At 36.7% G+C, this 22655-nt stretch overlaps 1 protein-coding gene across 2 annotated transcripts; it reads left to right on the top strand.

Annotated features, from left to right (window-relative positions):
• Nucleotides 1-12136: 12136 nt before the first annotated feature.
• On the top strand, nucleotides 12137-22090 carry LOC132045102 (uncharacterized). 2 transcript variants are annotated; one of them, XM_059435631.1, is made up of 12 exons: nucleotides 12137-13414; nucleotides 13615-13749; nucleotides 13890-14034; nucleotides 14587-14889; nucleotides 16453-16711; nucleotides 18532-18698; nucleotides 18784-18894; nucleotides 19453-19504; nucleotides 19597-19703; nucleotides 19783-19911; nucleotides 20085-20174; nucleotides 21276-22090. In XM_059435631.1, the coding sequence occupies exons 1-12, from the start codon at nucleotides 12207-12209 to the stop codon at nucleotides 21804-21806; spliced, it is 3237 nt and encodes a 1078-aa protein (XP_059291614.1). In that variant the 5' UTR covers nucleotides 12137-12206; the 3' UTR covers nucleotides 21807-22090. The 2 variants fall into 2 exon arrangements, with proteins under 2 accessions (XP_059291614.1, XP_059291615.1); XM_059435632.1 differs by lacking the exon at nucleotides 20085-20174.
• Nucleotides 22091-22655: the final 565 nt, after the last annotated feature.

Genomic DNA, 22655 nt, shown 5'->3' with positions numbered 1-22655 from the left:
AACCGAACCAAACCGACTTTATATATTATTTTAAAAATTAAATTTGTATATATATGTGTATGTATTTTAATTTTTTTATGAAAACATTACAATTTATATTATGTTTTTATACTCTTGGGCCATGCTTTTGAATTAAACTAATTGCTCTCTTCGTTCTTGGCAATACTACCAATTTGTTTTGTGCTTGCTCTACTGTTCTTGGCAATACTATCCATTGCTAAGAATAAGTATGCTCCTGAGTTTAGTTTCAGGGGTGAGTGTTCTTGGCAATACTATTTCACATGAGTTTAAATTTAGATAGTGATTACAATGTATTTTAAAAAACCGACAAAAACCGAATAGTAAAAATCGATATAGTTTGGTTTGGTTTGGTTTGACAATTTGAATAACCGACTCAATTGGTTTGGTTATTTTTTAAATAAAAACCGATCCAAACACGGTGATGATGCATATTACCCCGATAATGGATTTTGGTATGCCCGGCTCATCGACGTACGCTCCCGAGGGTCCCGATCACAGCCGAATCGGAAGTGAGGGGCTTTTTTTCGCTTAAACTAGAGACTTCTAACTAATTGTTTTACGAGATTTGAACCCTTGAATTTTCCTATGTTTGTAGATGTAACGATTTTGAAGAAAATCCGTATTAACTCGGCTCACACAAATTGTTAGCAATATTGATGTAGCTAATGATCACTCAGTGAGTCGGATAGTGATATCCCATTAGATCGCGCGAGAAACGAGACGATAATCACTCGTTTGATGATGATGGTCATTCTTGTGAGACATTCTTGCTCGAAGTGATGGTAACGTTAGCTACCATTCTAATGCGATTGTATTTGGATAACACGACGAAGAAGGCCGGATGATTTTGCTTTCATAAGAGATGACGGTCCGATTCGATGCACTTTGGGATTGTAAAAAACCTGAATTTATTAGATCGAGTTAGTATGGTGGCAATGAATAATCTTTTTATTTGTTGGCCCGTTTTTTAGGGGGTTGATAATTTTCCTTGTATTATGCAATTAGGTATGTTATTTCGGAACAAGCGAAATGAAAGGCGCGATGAGACAATATTGTCTCGAAAGAAAAAGAAAGAGTTCATTTGTGATCGATCAAGGTAAATTTTGGAGGGTTATTTGCAAGCGTCATATGTTGGGATGTGAGTGGATGATGCATTTTAGAGAAATTTCAAGTGGTATGTGGAAGGCGAGGCAAGCGGATCTCCACCACGGTTGTCTCACGGATGATTACGAAAAGGATCATTTCAATTTGAACGATCACCTAATTCTTCACTACGTTGATACCGTATATTATGGAAGATCCATACATCGGTATTAAGTCAGTTCAGGAAAAAATAAAAGGATTGCATTTGTTTACTCCTAGGTATAGAAAAGCACAAAAGGGGCGTAAGAAAGCTATTGAAATGGTACTTGGTGATTTTGAAACCTCTTTCAAGACATTGCCCCGATACATGGCTGCCTTAAAATATTTCAATCAAGGGGACCGTTGTTGAGTGGGAGCACGAATCAACTACAATGCGAGGTGAACACATCTTGAAGTTTCTTTTACGGGCTTATAAACCAAGCATCGATGGATTCAAAAGTTGCGAGGCCTATTATCTCGATAGACGGTACTCATACGTACGGTAAGTATGAGATGAAAGCGCTAATTGTTGTTGGAATTGATGCGAACAATAACATTTTTCCACTTGCATATGCTATTGTTGCACGTGAGAGCTTTGAGTCTTGGACGTGGTTCCTTGTGTTGTTGTGGAGACATATTGTCCATGAGAGACAAGGAATTGGACTTATTTCTGACCGTCATCGGGGGCATCTTGCAATATGTCCAAACACATGATTGGTTACAACCGCCGTCCAGCATAGGTTTTGCGTTCGGCATTTGAAAAGCAATGAATAAAAAGTTCCTCGACGGTGAACTTGAGAACCTAATGTGGTTGGCGGCTACAGAGCACCAGAAGAAGAAATATAAAATGAGGATGGAACAAATCAAAACAATGTCACCTCCAGCGTATCTGTGGACTCCAATTGCCCCGCACAAAGTCGAAGCCATCAACGGCACCCAATTTTTCCGAACGAATACAGAATCGGGAATCTCGCGGCTTGGCATGCTAGCGTAAAGTTCCATGACCAAATCAATGTTCCCGGGCCCTGGTTGTTCAAACATCGACGTCCACCCCATGGCGACGATGCGGTTGTATATATCCCAAAAAAATTTCTTCAAAGGGGCTCGACTGATCGCCCGCTTATAATTGTATCCCTTTGAGGTGTCAAACCCCGCATACCATTCTTTCCCGTCCCCAGAGAGATGGGGGTAGGGCGTCATTTTAGACACCGGAGGAATGACTACCGCGGGATGCTTGCCCTTTCCGGATGTCTGCCCTTTGGTCGCTTTGGACGGATTTTGTGCTCGCCCTCTCAATGCAGATGTTGTTATGCAGCTACTCCAGGTCAGGTATGGAGATCCAAAAATAATAATCTTAAAGCTAACCCTCAAGGACCCAAGAAAGCTTGGGTACCTAAAAGAAAGTGATTACTCATTTTTGTAAAAACACCACAAGGAGAAACCAAAGGGAAAATTGTATTTAGATAGTGTGTGTTCAAGTCACATGACAGGCGACAAAAGTTTGTTTAAATCAGTCACTGACTTTGATGATGGATTAGTGACATTTGGAGACAACTCCATAGGAGCCGTAACTGGTATAGGAACTATCGCTTTTAATAAAATATTACTAATGTTTATCTTATGAAGAGACTCAAGTACAATCTTCTGAGCATAAGCCCAATTACGTGACTCAGATCTTGAGGTAAGATTTAGAAAAACAGGTTGTATTATAGAAGACTCAACTGGAAAAGAAATCCTTCTTGGAAGCAGAAACAAGAATGTATATGTTTTGGATTCTGTCAAAAGCCTTGTTGGACATATATGTCTAGCTTTAATGGGAGAAGATCCTTGGATATGGCACAAAAAATTGGGACATGCTAGTATGACATTGATTTAAAAACTTGCAAGGTATGATTTGGTATTAGGCCTACCTAAATTGATTTATTCAAAGGATCATATCTGTGATGCATGTTAAAAAGGTAACCAAACTAGAAACTCATTCAATTCAACAGATATTGTTTCTACATCTAAGCTATTTCAACTACTTCATATGGATCTTGTTCGTCCTACTAGAACTACTAGCATTGGTGGAAAGAGGTATGTTTTTGTCATAGTTTATGATTTGTCTCATTTTACTTGGATTATATTTCTTGCTCATAAGAATGATAGTTTAAGAATTTTAAGTTCTTTTGTGAGAAAGTACAGCGCGAAAAAAGATACGACACTTCTATCAGAAGTGATCATGGAGGAGAATTTGAAAACAGAGCCTTTGAGCAATTTTACAATGAACAAGGATACACTCATAACTTATCCTCACCAAGATCTCCTCGATAAAATGGTGTCGTTGAATGAAAAAATAAAACTTTATAGGATGTGGCAAGAACTATGATTATTGAACATGATTTACCACATCATTTTTTTGAAATTTGAAAATTTGTCGGCATACTGTCATTTTCTAAATAGGTGCTTAATCAGGCCAATCTTTAAAAAAACACCATATGAGTTATGGAAAGGTAAGAAACCAACTATCATCTATTTTCGTCCATTCGGATGTAAGTGATTTGTTCATAATAACGTCAAAGATAATGTCGGTAAGTTCAATCCTAGAAGTGATGAAGGTATTTTTCTGGGATATTCTAACAATAGTAGATCTTATGGAGTGTTTAATACACATACTTTATCTATTGAAGAATCTATCCATGTAATATTTGATGATACTAATTGCTTGGTCGAGAAAGGTACTAATGCAGATGAGGACGATCATCCAAAGAATGATATTACTGTTATCCCTCTTGCCAAAAACAGTACTGACTCCAAGTCAACTACAGTACAGAAGGAGTCGACTGACTTGAAAATTGAAGTTGTTCCAAATGAATGGAGAAGTGAACCTGGTTAAAATCTCTTCCGGAGGAGAAATGGACATTGCATAAGGACAACGGTCATAGGTGGGGGGCTATGACAACGAATGTCTCCGAGTCTTACAACGGTTTATTGAAGAAAGCTCGTGGATCCGCCAATTCTTGCCATGGTCCGTTATACGTTTAAAAATCTTGTTGATCGGTTTGTTGAGAGAAGCACCGCGATTTGTTGATTGCGGATAAAAAGTTTTGGCGCATGCGCGGCATTGAAAAGAAGTTTGATGAATGCGGGAGAGGTCACACAAGCATCCGACATGCGGCAATACAATGCAATCGAAGGGGTCTTTGAGATTTTGACATTTGCACACGAAGGTAAGGGCGGAAATATCCATAAAGTCTCGAGGGAAAAAGTGTTCGTGTGGGAAATGGAGAAACTACCATATGCCATGTTCACATGCAATTAAATTTTGTGATATCCGCGGAATTCAACCAAAGGACTATGTTAGCAAGTACTACAGTTGCAGGTTTTACAAGCAAACGTACGATTGGAAATTTTTCATTTGTTGGGTGATGAGGCATATTGGCCACCTTCTCCCCGGTTTAATTGCAAACACCGAATACGAGCGAACTTCGAACGCGGACTACAACTAGAAGGAGGAATGAAATGGATATAGCTCCCTTTCGTATGGCTAGAAAGTGTAGTACGTGCAAGCAAACGGAGTCATAACAAGAATCGGCGCCCCACAGAACCGGTAGTTATTGTTGCTTGTTGGTTTTTATGTTTTTCTTAACTTGTACGATTGTTGTTTCCTTATGTAATCTTCCAAGAATATATAACATGTCTTGTGCCGTTTAATAGTTATCATGTAATTTAACATTTATTACTTAGTTAATGTGTGACGTTTATTTAACTTATATTTTATTTTTTATTTCTGTTCGCATATATAACACATTTTTAATTATTGCATGTGTTAAAATATTTATTTGAGTTATTCACTAAAATTAACTATATGCTTTAAAAATTTAAAAAATCAATAATTTTTTTTTAAAAAAACATAGCCGAATATGATTTAAATAGAGGCAACGTCTTACAAACTATTTGTAAAACGGTGCGGAAAAAATTACTGAAACGTATAACGTGGAGGGATCCACGTTTTACGTAATTTTTTTTTTTTCTGTTTGTGAATCTGACAAATTAAAAAAAAAGTTGGGGTATAACGTGGGCTGATCCACGTTATACCCCTTTTGGTATATAAATTTTTGGCCGCCCCCTTTTAGTTGATACCGTGTATTTTTATACCCTTTTGGCTCCGGACTCGGTGTATGAGCATCCTTTGGCCATGATACGATATCCACATACTCCCTCTTAAATTATCTGTTGTTTGTATTTTACACGTCTCTTAAGAATTAGTATTAGTTATGAGGGATATTTGACTAACTTTACCCTTTATTTATGTCTGAGTTATGATCTATCTGCATTAAATTTTTTCTCTATTTATGTGTCATCTCCATTAATGATAAAATTCTACTAAAAGTAAAATGAAAATATAATTAATTGGGCCTTAAACTTTTAATTAAAACGACAAATAATTTCAGACAACTATCATAATAATATATATAAGTCAAATTCATTTTGGATAACTGATCACGAGATCTAATCTAATACTGATTGTGGGAAATACGTGTGAGTTGTTTGGCAAATGAAAAGGGGTCAATCAAGAATATTATGTTTATCAAAATTAGAGGGGAAAGTGTAAACTGTAAAGTGAGTTCTTGAATTAATATGAGTTCTTGAATTAATTAGAAAACGCTCAGCATGAGAATTTAATAGTAACTTAGTGCTAAGCCTGTTACCTTGTGTATCCTAATCAGAGTTCGACTCTTGTTATAATCCTTTCTTCTAATTTCCCTTATTCAGATTACACAGAGAAAGAAAAAAAGAAGGGCTTAAAACCCCATTGTATATAAAGCTTATTTTGAGAGGTAGGGGAGAAGCTGCTTAGTACGTTACGGGTTCATTCGAACTCAGTAACTTTGGTTCAAACCTTATATTTATTTTAAGAAAATCATGAAATATATATATAAATTATTAAAGGACTAGAATCCCGAGAGGATAAATTTCAAATCTTGGCTCAACACTGCTTAGAGGGTCTCAAAACAAGAAGAGTAATCCATCAAATTTAAATAAATGTTAAAGAATTTTGAAATGGGCATAAAGTGAAGCAGCGACCCGTGTACGTACGTGTTAAATGTTACTCCTACTACAACTTATTGTCGGGTTTTTAAGTTTATTTCAAAACAATCATGAATTCCTTTCTGTTAGGAGTACTATAAAATAGTAGTATAAAAAAAGTTGATGGATCTTAAAGGGGCGGGCCTTACCATTTCTTCTCTACTTTCTTTTTGTTGGGTTATAAGGTTGACCAAAGTATGAAAGATTGACTTTGGGCGGCCGCTCTATACAATAGCGTAAAGCCTAAAATACTCACTGAAACGCGGCTTTGTTATAGAAAAGTCTGTATTCCAAATTTGGAAAGTGTTAAAGTTGGACCTTAGGACCTAAGACGAACTTGAGAATCCAATGCCAAAATGCTAATGTCTGTTTACATGGCTTCCACTTTATCCCAAAACGGAAGTTTAATAAATGGTCACTCCGACTTTTAATTTATTAGATCAAAATTCATGCATAAGGAATTCAACTTTGCTTAAGTATCATAAAAATATCGTCATTGGACAATTTTTGTAATCAAAATTTCACTAACTTTCCGTAAATTTCATTGAGAATATCTCCTTTATCTCCTTCTAATAAAGAAATAGTTTAGTGAACCTTAAGATATATTTAAGTAAAGTTAAGTGATTATTTCATTACAAGTAGTTTAATAATTTTGATGCAACAAATGAAAGTCGAATGATCATTACCCCGTCCCAAATATCTATTGACTGAATTTTTTTGCTAGACCTTTATATATACACACAATAAATTTGTACTATCACAAAGAATAGCAGGTACAATGATACTGTGCATCAAATGGCTTAAAATCTAATATTGCAACAATATGCAACTTGATGGAGAGGATTTATTTGAATATTTGGGGCCAATTTGTTCTACTAGACTAGATCATGAGAGCTTGTGCTGCACTTAATGCTCTCTCTTTCTCTGGTCTATTTGCATAAACTTGTAAGGATCAATTCTGCCATTCGTGATGAGTGGCCTGAAGGATTCTTCTTTGAAAAAGTTCCATTTAGTCTTGTATGATTCAATTATGTCAGGCAAAAATAAATTATAATTGAAGTGCTCTTTTTTCCTATTCAGAGTGCACGTTAATTAATGCCTTATTGTATGATGCGACCGAGTCAACAAACACAACTTAAATGCTTCGCTCTTTGTACTAACTCTTTAGTACCAATCAACATACACTGATACACATGCAATAATAGTGGTCGTTTGGTTCATGGTATAAGAGAAGTTATCTCCGTGGCTAATTTTTATCTGGCGTTTGGTATAAGGTATAAAATAATCCGGAATAAATTTATCCTTGCACCAAACGTGGATAAAAATTAACAATACTTTAAATAGCCCTTATACCTTCTTAACCCACTTATCTTGGGATTATTTTATACCATCTTTAGATGGTATAAAATAATCCCATTGTATGGGATAAATTAGTCCCGGGATTATAATCCCGGGACTATTTCGACCAGCAACCAAACGACCACACGTGTTTCAAAAATAAAAAGAAATTATCAAATAGTACTAATTATCATAACTTTGAAGCATAAAAGTTGGTGGAATTTTTTTTTATTGAAGGAAAATCCGTGCAGCATTTTTTTTTCCCCACAAAAGGGTACGAACATTGTTAGGTAATTTCTGCTACATTTCGTATGGACAAAGTAAACACATGTTTTTATCCAAGGGAATGCAATGAAATTGAAGGAAAAACTAAAAAAGCTTTTCTCAAAAGTAAAAGACAAGAAAGAAAAGGGTTTACACTTCACACTGCTTGAACCCCTACTACATTTTCCCATCTGCTTGATAATTTTGAATTTTGATCTCAAGTAGTGGACCGGTGGAGAGAAAAAGAAAAGATACAAAACAACAACAACATGCCCAGTATAATCCACAAGTGAAGTTTGAAGGGTAGAGTGTACGCAAAACTTATCCGTACCTCGTAGAGATAGAGAAGCTGTCTCATGTATATCTAGCTGCAAAACGATTTTTCACAAGCTTAGCTTGTTTAATACACATATACATATATACTGGCCGAGTCAGAATTTCACTAAGATAACTCAAAATATAAAGAAGAAACATAAATGACACGAATAAATCAACAGAACTTAACATATACTAACATATTCCGTGGCAATGATGTAAGGTATATATAAAAATATAAAACACATATATACTTTATGAGAAAATGTAGGGTGTGTATGTGGTATATGTATACATCACAAATCATTTATACATATGTTATAATACATAAAATATATGGTGATTATACATTATAAAATATGTACATTTAAAAAAAATTCAGATATATTTTGTAAGCTTTACCGATTCTTGGTAAGGAGGACTGGAAGCAAGTTCAATGCGGTGATTCTTAAGAGGCTCTTTATGAGCAAGATCAACAAACCTCCACTTTCTCTCTTGAGATTGGTTTCATATGCTGTTGTTATCGTGGGTACTATTACCGATGATGTTAGGGCGTGTGAAGTTCCTAAGTTGAAGGTGTGTGCTTTAAGGTTCACAAAGACAGCTAGGGCAAGGATTGAGAAGGCTGGTGGTGAATGCTTGACATTTGACCAACTTGCTCTCAGGTCTCCACTTGACCAGAACACGTTTCTCCTCAGAGGTCCTAAGAATGCACGTGAAGCACTTTGGTCCAGCTCCAGGTGTTCCACACATTTTTAGGTGCAAAATATGAGACACGTGAACACATGGTCTCTCCATAAAATTAGATAATTTATGTATATATTTTCTAAAATTAGTACAATATGTACTATTTGCTCGAACACATGCTTCAAAAAAGCTAAATGGTGCACTTGGTTGAAGGTTGACTTATTTACCTAGAGGTTTAGGGATCAAGTCCACTTAATGCATTTTTTCCTTCTATTTTTTAGCGGTGAACTTATGTTCCAGAAATTCTAGATTCGCCTCTGGTTCCACATGACCACACAGCCATACCAAACCATATGTGTGTGCCAAGGAAGAAAGTTTGAGAGAGCTAGAGGAAAGCGAAAGAGCAGGGGTTACAAGGTTTAAGTTGAGCTATATTATTAATCTCAGAATGTTTTTTATCATTTGTGATGTGGCAGTACAAGTTTTGCAGACACTAGTATGTAGTTGCTTATGTTTCTTGTTAAGGATATTGGATTCTATCTACTTTGAAGCTAAAGTTCTAGTCTCTAGTTTAAAATGAAGGATGAATGCAGTTCATCTGTTTGTGGCTTTTAAAAAAAAAAAAAAAAAAAAAAAAACACACCGTCGAAGCAGGTATCTGGCGAAGGTTCATATGATGGGCCCAATAGCATGTGACACGAGATTCGGACTTTTTCACTTTAGGAATTTTGGCAAGAACTCCACTTTTTGGACCATTAATTAAGTTTTAGCCATCATATTAAAACTATGCATTGTTTAGTGGAGTAACTTTTTACAGCAAAAAATATTTGGACAAACGTAATTACCTACGACACGGGAAAACTTCTTTAAAACGTGCTGGAGTTCGAAACTTTTACAAGTGAAATTCCATCACGCTATGTTGGAGTTTAAAATTTGCCTATAGGTGAAACTCAGGCACATTTTGATGGAATTTAAAACTTTTAACGGTGAAACTCCAAGATACTATGCTAGAGCTTCAATCTAATTTTTAAAACCAAATTCCCATCAGCAATTTTTATAGGACGACTTATATGAACTTTATGACACAATCATTGACCCCCGCTGGATTGTCCTAATTTCAAGTAATTGTATGGTTTGCCCTTCAAATTGACTGGTGTTTAAATTTTTCCCTTCAAATGGGCTGGTCTTTAATTTTCGCCCTTCAAAATTGAACTTATGCCTATAGGGGCATAAATTTTTTAAGGGTGCTGGCATAGCTTATGAATATTATAGGCATAAGTTAGATTTTGAAGGGCAAAACAACACCAAATATCCCTAAAATACAAAATAACTACCTGCCCCATGCCCCTCCTAAACTAATTCTCTTCTTACCCAACCAGCCAAAACTATTTACCCGACATACCCCCTCGCCCAAACCCCTTCCTCCATGATATCGTCGCAGTATATTTATATATCATGATAGTATCACAGAGGATTGAGAGAAGGACTGAAGCAGTCCTCCATAATACCATCTCATTATATTTATATACGACGACAGTACCATAGTCCTGTGGAGTGTCTCATTGAAGGACTGAAGCAATCCTCCATGATATTATCACAATATGTGTATATAAGATGATGGTATCACATATATTTTTTTTCGAGAAAAGTGTGTCTTTTTTAATAATTGAACATGAGCATCCATAATACCATCTCAGTATATTTATATACCATGTTGGTGTCATGATTTGGGGGCATACCGGGTAAATAGTTTTAATTTTTTTTTGAAAGTACGAAAGTAATTGAGGTATGGGCGGATAATTATTTTGGTTTGAGGGGGTACACACATTCTTTTCCCAAAATTAAAGACCAGCACAAAATAGGAACAAAAATGCAAATGACCCATTCTGATTTTCCCCAAATCTTTCATTTTTTTTATGCGGATTGCCCTTCAAAGGCACTGGTCTTTAAATTTTGCCCCTCAAATTGGTGGTCTTTAATTTTTGCTTTTCATCTAATATCCTGAGGTTCTGGGTTCGAACCTCAGCTCAGTAAAAAAAATAAAAAATCGCAAGGCAAAGGTTTGCGGCAAAGTTAGGCTTATTTGGGTAAAAGTTAGGCCTTAAGGCAAACTTTTATCCAAAAGTAGGCCTTAAGGCCTAACTTTTGCCCAGAATTAGGCCTATTCGGGCAAAATTTAAGCCTTAAGCCAGAGGTTTGTAAAATTCCAACTAAGTAAAAAAAAAAAAAATTGCCTGAAGGCAGAGTTTTGCCTTTTGAAACAAAACTCTGCCTTGCGAATCCAAACACTATCTTGCGATCTTTTTTTTTGAATTTTTGACTGAGCGGGGGTTCGAATCCGAAATCAAGAAATTTTTAGCGAATGACAAAAATTAAAGACCATCAATTTGAGGGACAAAAATTAAAGACCAGTGCCTTTCAATCTTGCAAATGACCAGTTATGGGCAATTCGCAGAATTGCCCTTCTTTTGGGGTGGTATTTAAATTTTGCCCCTCATATTTGTGATCTTTAAATTTTGCCCTTCGGCTAAAACCCATAGGTTCCCGGTTCGAACCCCCGCTCAGTCAAAAATTTTAAAAAAATTTGCAAAGCAGAGTTTAAATTTCTCTATGCCCCCTCCGGCAGACTTTGCCTTGAGGCATATATATATATATCTAAAAAGTATGCCCCAAAGACATAACTAAAAGTTTGCCCATAAGGCGAAACTTTTCCTTAAGGCATAACTTAAACTTTGCCTTATAAGGCAAAGTCTATGCCTTAAGGAAAAGTTCTTGCCTTATGGGGAATAATTTTGTTATGCCTTAACTAAAATTCGCCCCCTAAGGCATAACTAAACTATGTCTTAGGAAAAATTCTGCCTTATGGGGCGGACTTTTAGTTATGCTTGGATCGTGGCATAAACTTGGCTTTTCCTTAAAGATGTATCTGGGATCCGCATACACTCCCCCGATCTGCCTTGCGAAATTATTTTTTTTTTTATGCTTGAGCGGGGGTTCGAACCCGAACTTCATGTATTCGCCCACCTTTCCAAGCGAAAGGGCGCAACTTAAAGGCACAAATATGAGGGAATGAAAATTTAAAGACCACAAATTTGAGGGGCAAAATTTAAAGACCACCCCAAAAGAAGGGCAATCCGCGCAAAAAAATGACCAGTTATCAGCGTCATAGGGCCCAATTAAAATCCCAGTAATTTGTTGAAAGCCCAACATCCCTATATAAATACAAATTGGAGGGAAATTTTCAATTAGACCAAAGAACAGTTCTTGGCTTCTATCTACTCTTCAGGTTTCATCATTCTTTCCATTTTTTTTTTTTTTGGCAATTCTTTGTAATTCTTTACCGATGTTTTTTCTTACAATTGATAATTATTATTTACTATACTTCATTAATGAAATTGTATTCAGATTGTAGTCACCATACAAATTCAAAACGCCATAGACTCGATTTTTCTCTTCTACCATGCAAGAAACCTAGACCAAATGTATTAAATACAGCATATTTACAAATAAAACCACTTGGAATTCCTTTAATTCAAAAAACTACTGGTTCTTCCATTGATACTATACATCTCCAGCCCTATAAACCTTACTCTATTGGCCGTAACTATAGCCGTTGTGATTTCATATTCGAAGACAATCGAGTCAGTAATATTCATTGCCAGATTCTTTTTGACCCACTGAACAAGAAATTGTACTTGTGTGACGGGTTATTTTTTCGTTCGAGAAAGTTTAGGGTTTCATTGAATGGGGTGTTTGTTAATGGGGTTAGAATTGCAAAAGGTGAAGTTGTGGATATTTGTGTCGGTGATGAAGTTTCGTTTGGCTGTGGAAGTCAAGGGACTTGTTGTATGGGTTTACGGATAGGATTTTGTTTGCAAAAGGCGGTCTTTGTTCAGGAAGTTGTTGATAGAAATATAGATGGAAAAAACAATGTATTGCCCGAAGATTGTGCACCGGCTAGGTATGCAAGTTATGCACTAGTTGCTAAAGCAAATGTATTGTTAAATATGTGTAGGGAAATATTAAGTAGCAACTATCCTGTGTCGTGTATCCACAAATGTGTTATTCTTGATTATGGAAAGGGAGTTAGATGTCATGGTAGAATTGGAGTCGATGAGGATTTTAAGTTTCCAGTGGCTAGTATTCTTGGAGTACATTCTGGTCAAAAAACTTGTAGGAAAGAGGTATTGCTTGTCGAGGGTGAACCTGGCCAGGATCGGAAATGTGATCTCCCCAAAGATTCTGGACTTGCTATTGAGGTGGAAACATGTGATCTTGATGGGAAGGGTGCAAAAGAAGTGAATAATGATGGAGCATCTCATGAGAACGGCGACAATGCTAATGGGAAAGAGGAAGCTTTATCTCTGGGGTTTGTGAGCAAGGAGGTTGTTGGTCAACTTGATGATACGATGAAAGAAAAGAATAGAGCTGGTGTTGTTCCACCTCCAGGAAAGAAGTTCGTTTTGAATCGACTGGCTAGTGAAGGGCCACCAAAATTTTCAGAAGATCCTGATGCTGTATCATTGCCAGAGCTTCTTTATCCAATTGAGACTCTTGAACAGCTATTTATTGCAACATTTACTGCTGATATACCATGGTAAGTCAGACTTGCTTGGTTGCATTTTATTCAGCTTCTGCTTAAGCTGGAGTTTCTTGGGGCTCCCTAACGACCTGTGAAAAAACTGGCAACTCTCTAATAAAGTCAAGGTAGTCTATTACATAGTTTGGAATGTATATGGCCAAACTACATGTAGCTTTTGTGCTTTTCTTTTATTCTGAATGGATTTCTTCTTATAGGTTCCTGTCCTACTGTGAGATTCCAGCTGATCTACCTGTTACAATCGCTTGCCACAATGCTGAAAGGTGTTGGAGTTCCAGTCCTGATAAAAGAACCTCAAAGCCTTACTCAGATTTTCCAAAACTAGTTGTCGTGTAAGTTAACATAATTTCACCCCCTTTTTCACTCGGCTTTGCGAATTGTCAGGAGAATGCATTCGAAATGCTGGCTTTCTCTAACTGCTTAGGAATGTAACAATGGACAGCCTTTTGATCACGTGAATTCTTGATAATAGTTATCCCCCATTTCCTGAGGTGATAGCATTTGGTCAAGACCTGAGGAAAGCAGGCATTGGTTGCCATCATCCAAAGTTGCTTGTGTTGCAAAGGAGAGATAGTCTCCGTGTTGTGGTCACATCTGCTAATTTGGTGGCAGGACAGGTGCTTGTTTAATCACCTTTTCTCTCTGTTTACTTGTGTGAATCAGCTCATTCTTTCTCTTAGAACTTTTTTATAATTATGTTATTAATTTGTGAACTTGAAAGGAACGTGCTTTTTGGCACCACTCACTTAACTATTCAGTTTTTCCTCTCCGCATTTCCCTTTTCGTCAGTACACTTATTAATTTTGATAACATGTTAAAATAAATTGAGAAGAGGGAAAGAGAACAAGGTTGTGGTGCTCGCGGTAAGGTTAATTGCTAAAAGTTTGCCTAATTGAGCATATAGAATTTTTCTGACACCTGCAACGTCGTGTAGTGCTGCCAAGTAGAAGTTAAGAGTCCATCAGATATTCTTGAACAAAGAAAATCGTACATTAGAGATTGTCCTCAACTTTGAAGAGGGGTAATCTTCATATGCCGTTCCTTCTGAGGTTTAAAAAATAGTTTAAGAAGGGCCCTATATCTTATGTATATTTGTTAATCATCTAAATGTTAGCTCGAAGAACTGTTTTCGTCCAGATGTACTAATGTTTTCAACTCAAATGCTGCAGTGGTGCAGAGTGACGAATACAGTCTGGTGGCAGGATTTCCCTCGCCTGGATGTACCAGACTACTTGTCACTTTTCACCACAATATCTGAAGAGAAAAATAATGGACATTTGGTATCTGATTTTGCTGCTCAACTAGCTGCATTTATGGCCTTTTTGGTGGCTGATGTACCGAGTCAGGCCCATTGGATCCTGGAGCTAACAAACTATGACTTTAAAGGAAGTGCTGGCTATCTGGTCGCCTCTGTCCCTGGAGTCCACTCAAGTCGCATTCCTTCTATATCAAAACCAAAACATTTCTTAGGGGTCAGTACCCTCTGTCCTTGTGAATTTGTCTGTCTTGCCTGATATAGAGTTGGTATATATCTTTCTTACGGTATAGTGCCTGATTGAACTGTTATTACTAAAGCAATTACTACCAGTTAGTGTTAAATGTTTGAAAGCAAATATAAAAACCTTAGTACAGTGATCTGTCTTACTTTTGCAGCTTACATGTAACTTATATTATACTTTGTGGTGTTATTAAACAAGTATCACAAGGTATTGCCAGTTGATGTGCAAGGGAAAAGGATGCACTAGCATATCTATAGACATCAATATGGAATATAAAAGTGAGAAATTTAGTTGCTGATGAAATTTGCTTAAATAATGACAGAATCTCTTGCTTTTCTCTCTGTTCCCCTTTCCCTAAAACGATGAAAAGGTTTGTGATTCCCCATTTACCAAAGCAAGGTTCTGTAAATGCGTGTTCCAGCTTTTGTGGACACTATGGGGTAAGAGTTGACAGTACATCTTAAGGCTGAGATTTGAGAAATATGAGGTTTCTCAAAATAAAGAGTTGTTACATGAAATCTGTAGAAAGATACTACTACGCCTCGGTCCCAAGCAAGTTGGGGTTGGCCATGTGACCATATTTCTCCATTTAAGCTCAACTCATGTCCATCATACCAAATAAAAATAAAAGTGAAAAATAAGTTACATATATATATAAGTAATGGTAATAAAATATAATAAATATTTGTTAGAGTGGGTGATAGTCCCACATTGGTTGGGGAAGGGACTGGTGGTCTCCTTATACGGACTTGGCAATCCTCCCCTCATGAGCTAGCTTTTGGGGTTGAGTTAAGCCCAAGGGTCATATCTTCATAAAATTAGAAGTTCTCTATAATTTACTGGCATTTAAATCTCATTTGCCTTGGGGAATTGTAGAGTTCGAGTTTCTTGGCTGCATATTTCCAACAATTGTGTTAGCATTGTCTGTTCTCTTAACTTAATTTTGGAATAGCTCCCTGTTGATTGAGGGTGAGAAAGGTATTCATTTGAAGATTATCTAAATCAAACCCACCCCATTATATTCTGATACCAGTTAGGCCCAAGGGTCATATCTTCATAAAATTAGAAGTTCTCTATAATTTACTGGCATATAAATCTCATTTGCCTTGGGGAATTGTAGAGTTCGAGTTTCTTGGGGAATTGTAGAGTTCGAGTTTCTTGGCTGCATATTCCCGACAATTGTGTTAGCATTGTCTGTTCTCTTAACTTAATTTTGGAATAGCTCCCTGTTGATTGAGGGTGAGAAAGGTATTCATTTGAAGATTATCTAAATCAAACCCACCCCATTACATTCTGATACCAGTTGTCTGAATAAACCCATCCTTAAAATTCTGATATTATGAGAAAAGAGGTCTGTTATTATAGGTTTTTGAATCTTATGAGCTGTGCAGTTTTGTAAATGCCCTCTTTATATGTCACATAGTTGAGTATTCTTTCACTGTTTTCTCTCTTTTTGCACTGCTAGTAGTAAGCGCTTATCTGGAAGCATTTTCTTTGTGGTTGGTAAAGTTGAAATTTGAAGTACTACTACTGTAGGGTGATTGTTTGCCAGAGTTATGTCACTTTAAGTCAGTGGGTTCTGTTGAAGCATCAGTGGCTGGTCTAAGTCATCTCTTCCGTACTTCAGTCGATCTTAATGGAGCACGGCTGAAGAAACTTGCAACTTACCTTGGGAAATGCAGTGAAAATGTATTTGGAATGTCAGAGGTTATTCTAAAGCGAGTCTCACATATACCAGCTGATGCAAATGCTGTTAGCATTCTCATACCTAATCCTGAAAATCCTTCTTTAGGGGGTAAATTACTTTGCACTTCATATCTATATATTTGAATAGGAAGATTGGCTGAATTGTACTACTCTTTCCTTTCCAGCATAGGTTACACACTTTCCTTTTAGTCCATTCCAAAAGAATAACAAACTTCTAAATTTGGAAACAATTAACTTTACACTTTTCATTTTACCATTAATGAGAAGCTTTTATAAGCACAGACAAATGTTTTGGCATGTTTTAAGGCCACAGGTTTCAAAAGTTTTATAGCCACACAAATGCTATGTCATGTTGTAGGCCACCAGTTTCAAAAAGGCTGAATACATATGCAGCCCCTCAAACTTGTCCAAAATTTTCATTAAGACACTTTTTTTTTTGATGACATGGGAACCTGCAGCCGCTACCCTTCGGGTGCGCACTTAAACTAAGACACTTAAACTACGGGTTGTTCCTATTGAACCCGTGAACTCAAGTTAAACTGTGCTATTAGATACATTTTATTGACATGGCATAGTTTGTGTGTTTCACGATTTTTTAGCGGGTCAGGCCATATACAATTTTTTTTTTGTCCGTCTTAATTTTCTTTCCCAACATTTAGCTTGAATTATTCTTTCCCCTAGCAGAAGGGTCAAATTTAGGTTGTGAACAGGTGATGGCTTGGTTTTTTCCTGGAGATTGTTAACCAATCAAGAAAATAAAAAAAGTCCAAAGTCCATTAGTCCAGTTGACATCTAACCAAAGATATATTAACTGTTTCCTTTTATTGTTTTGGCTGAAAAAACAATAGCCAACGCCGGAAGAGTACTCGCCGGAAAATCAATCTTACCCGTTTCTTTGATCTTCTCCTCTAAAACAAGCTCCTGAAATCTTCAAAAAACATACAACCATAAGGAACTTTCCCATAAATCTTCACTGGGAAAAATCACCGTCGACCGCCGCCGCCTTGGCGCCTTCACACCTTCTGTAAAGCCACCACTGCTCCGCCTTAATTCTTCCCTCACTTCTCAAAAACCTCATCAGAACCAAGATTAGCTTTTGATATTATCCATTTACTCAAATGGAAAAGCTCTGCGCGAGGGAGGGGAGCCAGGGTGGAGGGTCAAGAAGAAGACTAATAATGACGGAAGATTCTGGAAATTTTTTGTGAAAGGGAGGTTTTTAAAAAAAATAAATTCCATGTGTCATGTATTTATTCGTTCATTTTGTCAAGTGATAGGCTTTAGCATCACGAGCTTTAGTTGTTTATGAGTGTGTGTAAGCCGAGGCTAATAGGCACAGAATGACTTGCGTTCAAGCGTTCAATAGGAACAATTTGTAGTTTAAGTGTCTAAATGAAAAATTCGGACAAGTTTGAGGGGCTGCATATGTATTCATAGTTCTTTCTTAAAAACTTTGTGCGTCTAACATTATGTCACGTATTGGAACGGAGGGAGTATTATCTACGGTACCTGTATTAAAATGTAATGATAAGAATCTTCACTAGGGTCAGTTTGGTTAGATGCATGTTTGGACTCCTTAATTAGAGGAAAGTTTATTATAGATGCCAGTGGTGGTGGCTGTGACATATTAATGGTCAGAGCAGCTTGAAGAATGGAGTCTAGAAGTAATTTTGGGTTTATGATAATAGTTTAGTAAAAGCTGAATTTCTCAGTTTACTTAATACCTATATAAAAAGGAGCTCAGTCTTGTTCTCACTGACATCTTGCTTTCTTGTCCACATTGCAAGAGTGGTGGACTATTAGATCATATAGTGCTGTAAATTGGATATTCATTTGCATTCTTCTTTTCACCGAGTTATTCTCTGGTTATTAATTTTGAACCATTTCCTTTGCTTTATTGTGTGCTAGATTGTGTTCAACTTGGGTTTCTTCCAAAGAATTTCGCGAAGTGGGTTGCTCCACTCTCGGACAGTGGTCTTTTTGTGTTTTCTGCATATATTTTCTCAAGTGAAGTTCTTAGTGCTGCTTTAGAGGGAAGCAGCAGCAAAATACAGTTGATACTGCATGTATCACAGGTATTCATCTGACTCTTTTAGATTAGGCTATTGAACTGATTTGTCATGTGTCTAGTAGAGTCATATTGAGATCATAACTTTGCAGGGTCCATCCTTTTCAGCCATTTCAGAAATTATTAGAGGTGAACATGTTTCTGCAATTTGCTCACTAATTGCATCCCTTCAAAGGTGTTGGGGAATCTGGCGGCTTCAAGAGGTAATTTTCTGAAACAGGTTGGACATACATGTCAAACTTAAACTGATTCTCATTTTAGTGTGATTATTAATGAATAGTGACTATATCTTGGGCCTGTGGACATTACTAGTAATCATTTTTTTGGTGTCAGCCCCATAGAATGCTCTACCATGGGTTTATGGGCACTACGTTTAAGTTGTGACATATGATGCTTTTAAGAGCCATGCTCTGTACCCTTCTCATGTTGCCAGCTCAAGTGTAGCAGTTATAGTATTGAAAAGTCACGATCGATATCACAAAATATAATTTTTTGTCTTCCTTCTTCTGTTTGAACCGTTGTTTTGATTCTGATGGCTTACGTTGAATACCATGGTCTAACAGCTTATGAGGCTTAGACACGAAGTCAATTTAATTCTTACTGCATTATCCTCACTTCCACGACCACAAGTTCTTCTAATTTTCTTCGAACAGTGTTTCGAAATGTATGCATAGGTGGAAGATGGAACAGACATCTTTATCTGTACCAGTTATTTGAATCCTGACTTTTTCACATTTCCTTGCATTGCATCTTGAGTTCAGGTTTTGGGCCAGTTCAAATGGCCGGAACATTTAGAAACTGATTTTGTATTTGGTGAGTATTTCATGGTTACTTGATGATCATCATGCTCTGTCCTTCAAATGTATTGATGTCTATGATTTATGATTATTTGCCGTTCTGTTAAGGTGCATCCTCAATTGGGTCCATCAATGCAAAATTTTTAGCTGCATTTTCAGCAGCAGGTGGAAAGCGGTCATTGAGGCTCTCTGAATCGGAGGAATCAGATCCAGATGTGAGTAGCTATCATTAAAACTTTAGCTTGAAGAATATATTGTTGTTAGGTTCAAGTTTCATCCTTACTTTCCTGTTAGTGGGGCTGCTGGAGTGTGAGCCAAGAGTTGAGGAGCCCATCCATTAGAATTATTTTTCCTACCATTGAACGAGTGAAAAATGCAAGAAGTGGAATCTCGGCATCCAGGCGTATATTGTGCTTTTCACAGGTAGATTAATTTGATCTCTCCTTTAGGTCTGAGAAACATATTTCTCTTTAGTTAATGCCTTACTGTGATTGTGCTTGAGAACCGGAAGAATGAATTTGCTCTTTCTTAAGTTATTGAGCAATCATTTACTCCAATTTTAAGTAAAAAAATTGTACTTGGTATTCGTTTCTCAGAAAACTTGGCATCGGTTGAAAACTATGCGCATTCTACATGATGCTGTTCCTTGTCCTGGCTACAGAATTGGGTATCCCATGCATGTCAAGGTAAAAGCTGCCAGAACACAATTACATAATTCTTCTATTACACATATGCAGTTAATTTTATTAAGTCCTAATAGGGTTCTTCTCAAAACTCAACGTCAGCTTGAAAATGCTGTGTGATGAGTTGAGTATAGACAGTTTTTGCCTCTGTTTTTTCTGTTGAGGAACAATGAGGAAATCAGTTATTGTTCTGTACAAATGGTCCAATTGCTGTTTCACTATCTGATGTTGCTATTCTGCAGACAAAATTCCTTTGAGATATACACTGAGTTAATTTGTTTCATGCTTTTCCAATTGCTTTTGGTGGTCTAAGCTTTTATTTGCTTGTCTCTTGTACTGACATTCTGGGAAGATCCGGATGCTAATTGCATTAGTAAGTATCTATTGGTGATTTTACTGCCTTATGGAGGTTCAATGTCTTCCCATAGATAAATGGCATGAATAGACTTTTGATGAGCTTTCTATCTTACTTAGATTAGCAATTTTCTATTTGATGTTTATGCTGGTCTGATCTTGTGGTACTTTTTAACCCGTGTTGGTTTTTATGGGGACAAATGGACATGTTTTTTTCATCTTCTGTAGAAGTCTCATCAGAAGACTTGTTAGTTTTCTGGGTTTTGGGTTTTCACGGCAGTGGAAACTAATAAATTTAGATTTGAGCAAAATATTTTAGATTCAAATGGAGTGCTTTTACATGCATATTATCATTATCTGTGACCATTTGTTGTTTCCTGTGCGTCGATTATCGTATTCATTTGTGGTAGTTACGGCTATTTTTTTCCAATAGTTTTATCATGCTTTTTGTAGTATTTTGCCTTGACTTTTTATACTCCTTTCTATTGCTTGTCCTTGTGCTGAGGGTCTACCGGAAACAACCTCTCTACCTCCTAAGGTAGGAATAAGGTCTGCGTACACTCTACCCTCTCCAAACCCCACTTTGTGGGATTTCACTGGGTATGTTGTTGTTGTTGTTGTAAGAGACCCATCACAATTTCTTTGGTTCATAACAGTGTCAATTTTTAGATTTAGATAATTAGTTCTTATTCATGTTCAGTACTCACTTAGAAGTCCTAATAACGAAAAGAAAATATGTGAGGTGAGCAGGTTGCTCGAAGAAGATTTCAATCGAGGAAAGATGCATCCTCCTTCGGATGGGTTTATTGTGGATCACACAATTTCAGTGAAGCTGCATGGGGGCGTCCGGTTTCTGGTTCACTTGACAAGAAACTCAATGGAAATAAAAGTTATTCTAGTTTATGTTCGAGACTTCATGTCTCTAACTATGAACTAGGTATCTTATTCATTACTCCCCCTCCAGATGCTGAAGGCAAGATGAACCAAAAGACGAACTTGGACGATATAGTTTTACCCTTTGTGGTTCCTCCACCAAAATACAGGCCTGTAGACAAACCTGCTACCCCACAGGAGATGAGGGAGGCATTGGCTGAGCAACTTCAGTTGCAGAGTGATGCATGTGAGGCAGCAAAAGAGGCAGACGAGTGTATGCAGGAAGAAATTCCTGAGGAGGAAGAGGAATTGATTGAGGCTACTGACTTTGTTGTTAAGGAGAAAGAAGATGAGAAAGCTTATGCTGAGAAACTATGGAGTCAAGTTGATTCCTCCGAGAACTGTTAGAATCTTATACAGTAAAATAGTGTGAGGACTAGATATGCTGGGGAGCTAGGTGCAAACCATTCTGATGATACTGAAGTTTTAACGCGTCTCCTTTCTTATTACTTTAGGGGTCACATACTGGTGTCGAATATAAAAATTGTTGTATGATTATAGTTGAAAAGGAGGGTTTAGAAATATAGTTTCAGTGATCTGGTGAAAATGTATGTGTGATGGTACTCGTAAAGTTATAGAAAAGGACAATGTATAAGTCATTTATTGAAGAAGAAATAAAAAGGTTTGTTGAAGACGGTTGTTTGGACAGATTCTTTCTTTTGATTTTTCTACCATTGACTTAAGATGTCAAAATCTGGCACGTTTTCCTCAAGTTTGGTACTGCAGAATTCTTCAATTTTCACTAACGCTGGAAACTCGCAGATATTTTATACAAGTATTGATTTTAGCATCTTGTACTGGTTACCTACAGTTGACATTCTGCTGTATCTAAATTCTAATATCTAAAAACGGCCAATTGAATAGCCGACTCTTTTCGTCCCCAGTTAATTCCTGAATTTGTGCACACACTTAATTACAACTTCAACTTCAGTGCCAGTTAGTGCAATTATTAGCTCTCCCTCTAATGTTGACAAGAAGAAACTTGTTACTCCCTCTGCCCGGATTTAGGTGAAATATTTGGAGTTTAAGAGTCAAACTTCTATATTTTAATAGTGAATTCGGATATATAATTTTTTTTTTCACCGCGAATGCAGACATATAATCTTTAAGTTTTTTAAAAAATAAGTTACATATTTAGAAATTACATAGAAGGTAAAATTTAATAATTTAAATATTTAAAAGGCATAAGAATAAATT

The sequence above is a fragment of the Lycium ferocissimum genome, unplaced genomic scaffold (genome assembly GCF_029784015.1).
Source record: "Lycium ferocissimum isolate CSIRO_LF1 unplaced genomic scaffold, AGI_CSIRO_Lferr_CH_V1 ctg60, whole genome shotgun sequence".
In the NCBI taxonomy this organism is placed as follows: domain Eukaryota; kingdom Viridiplantae; phylum Streptophyta; class Magnoliopsida; order Solanales; family Solanaceae; genus Lycium; species Lycium ferocissimum.
This window is presented reverse-complemented; position numbering and strand designations above follow the sequence as displayed.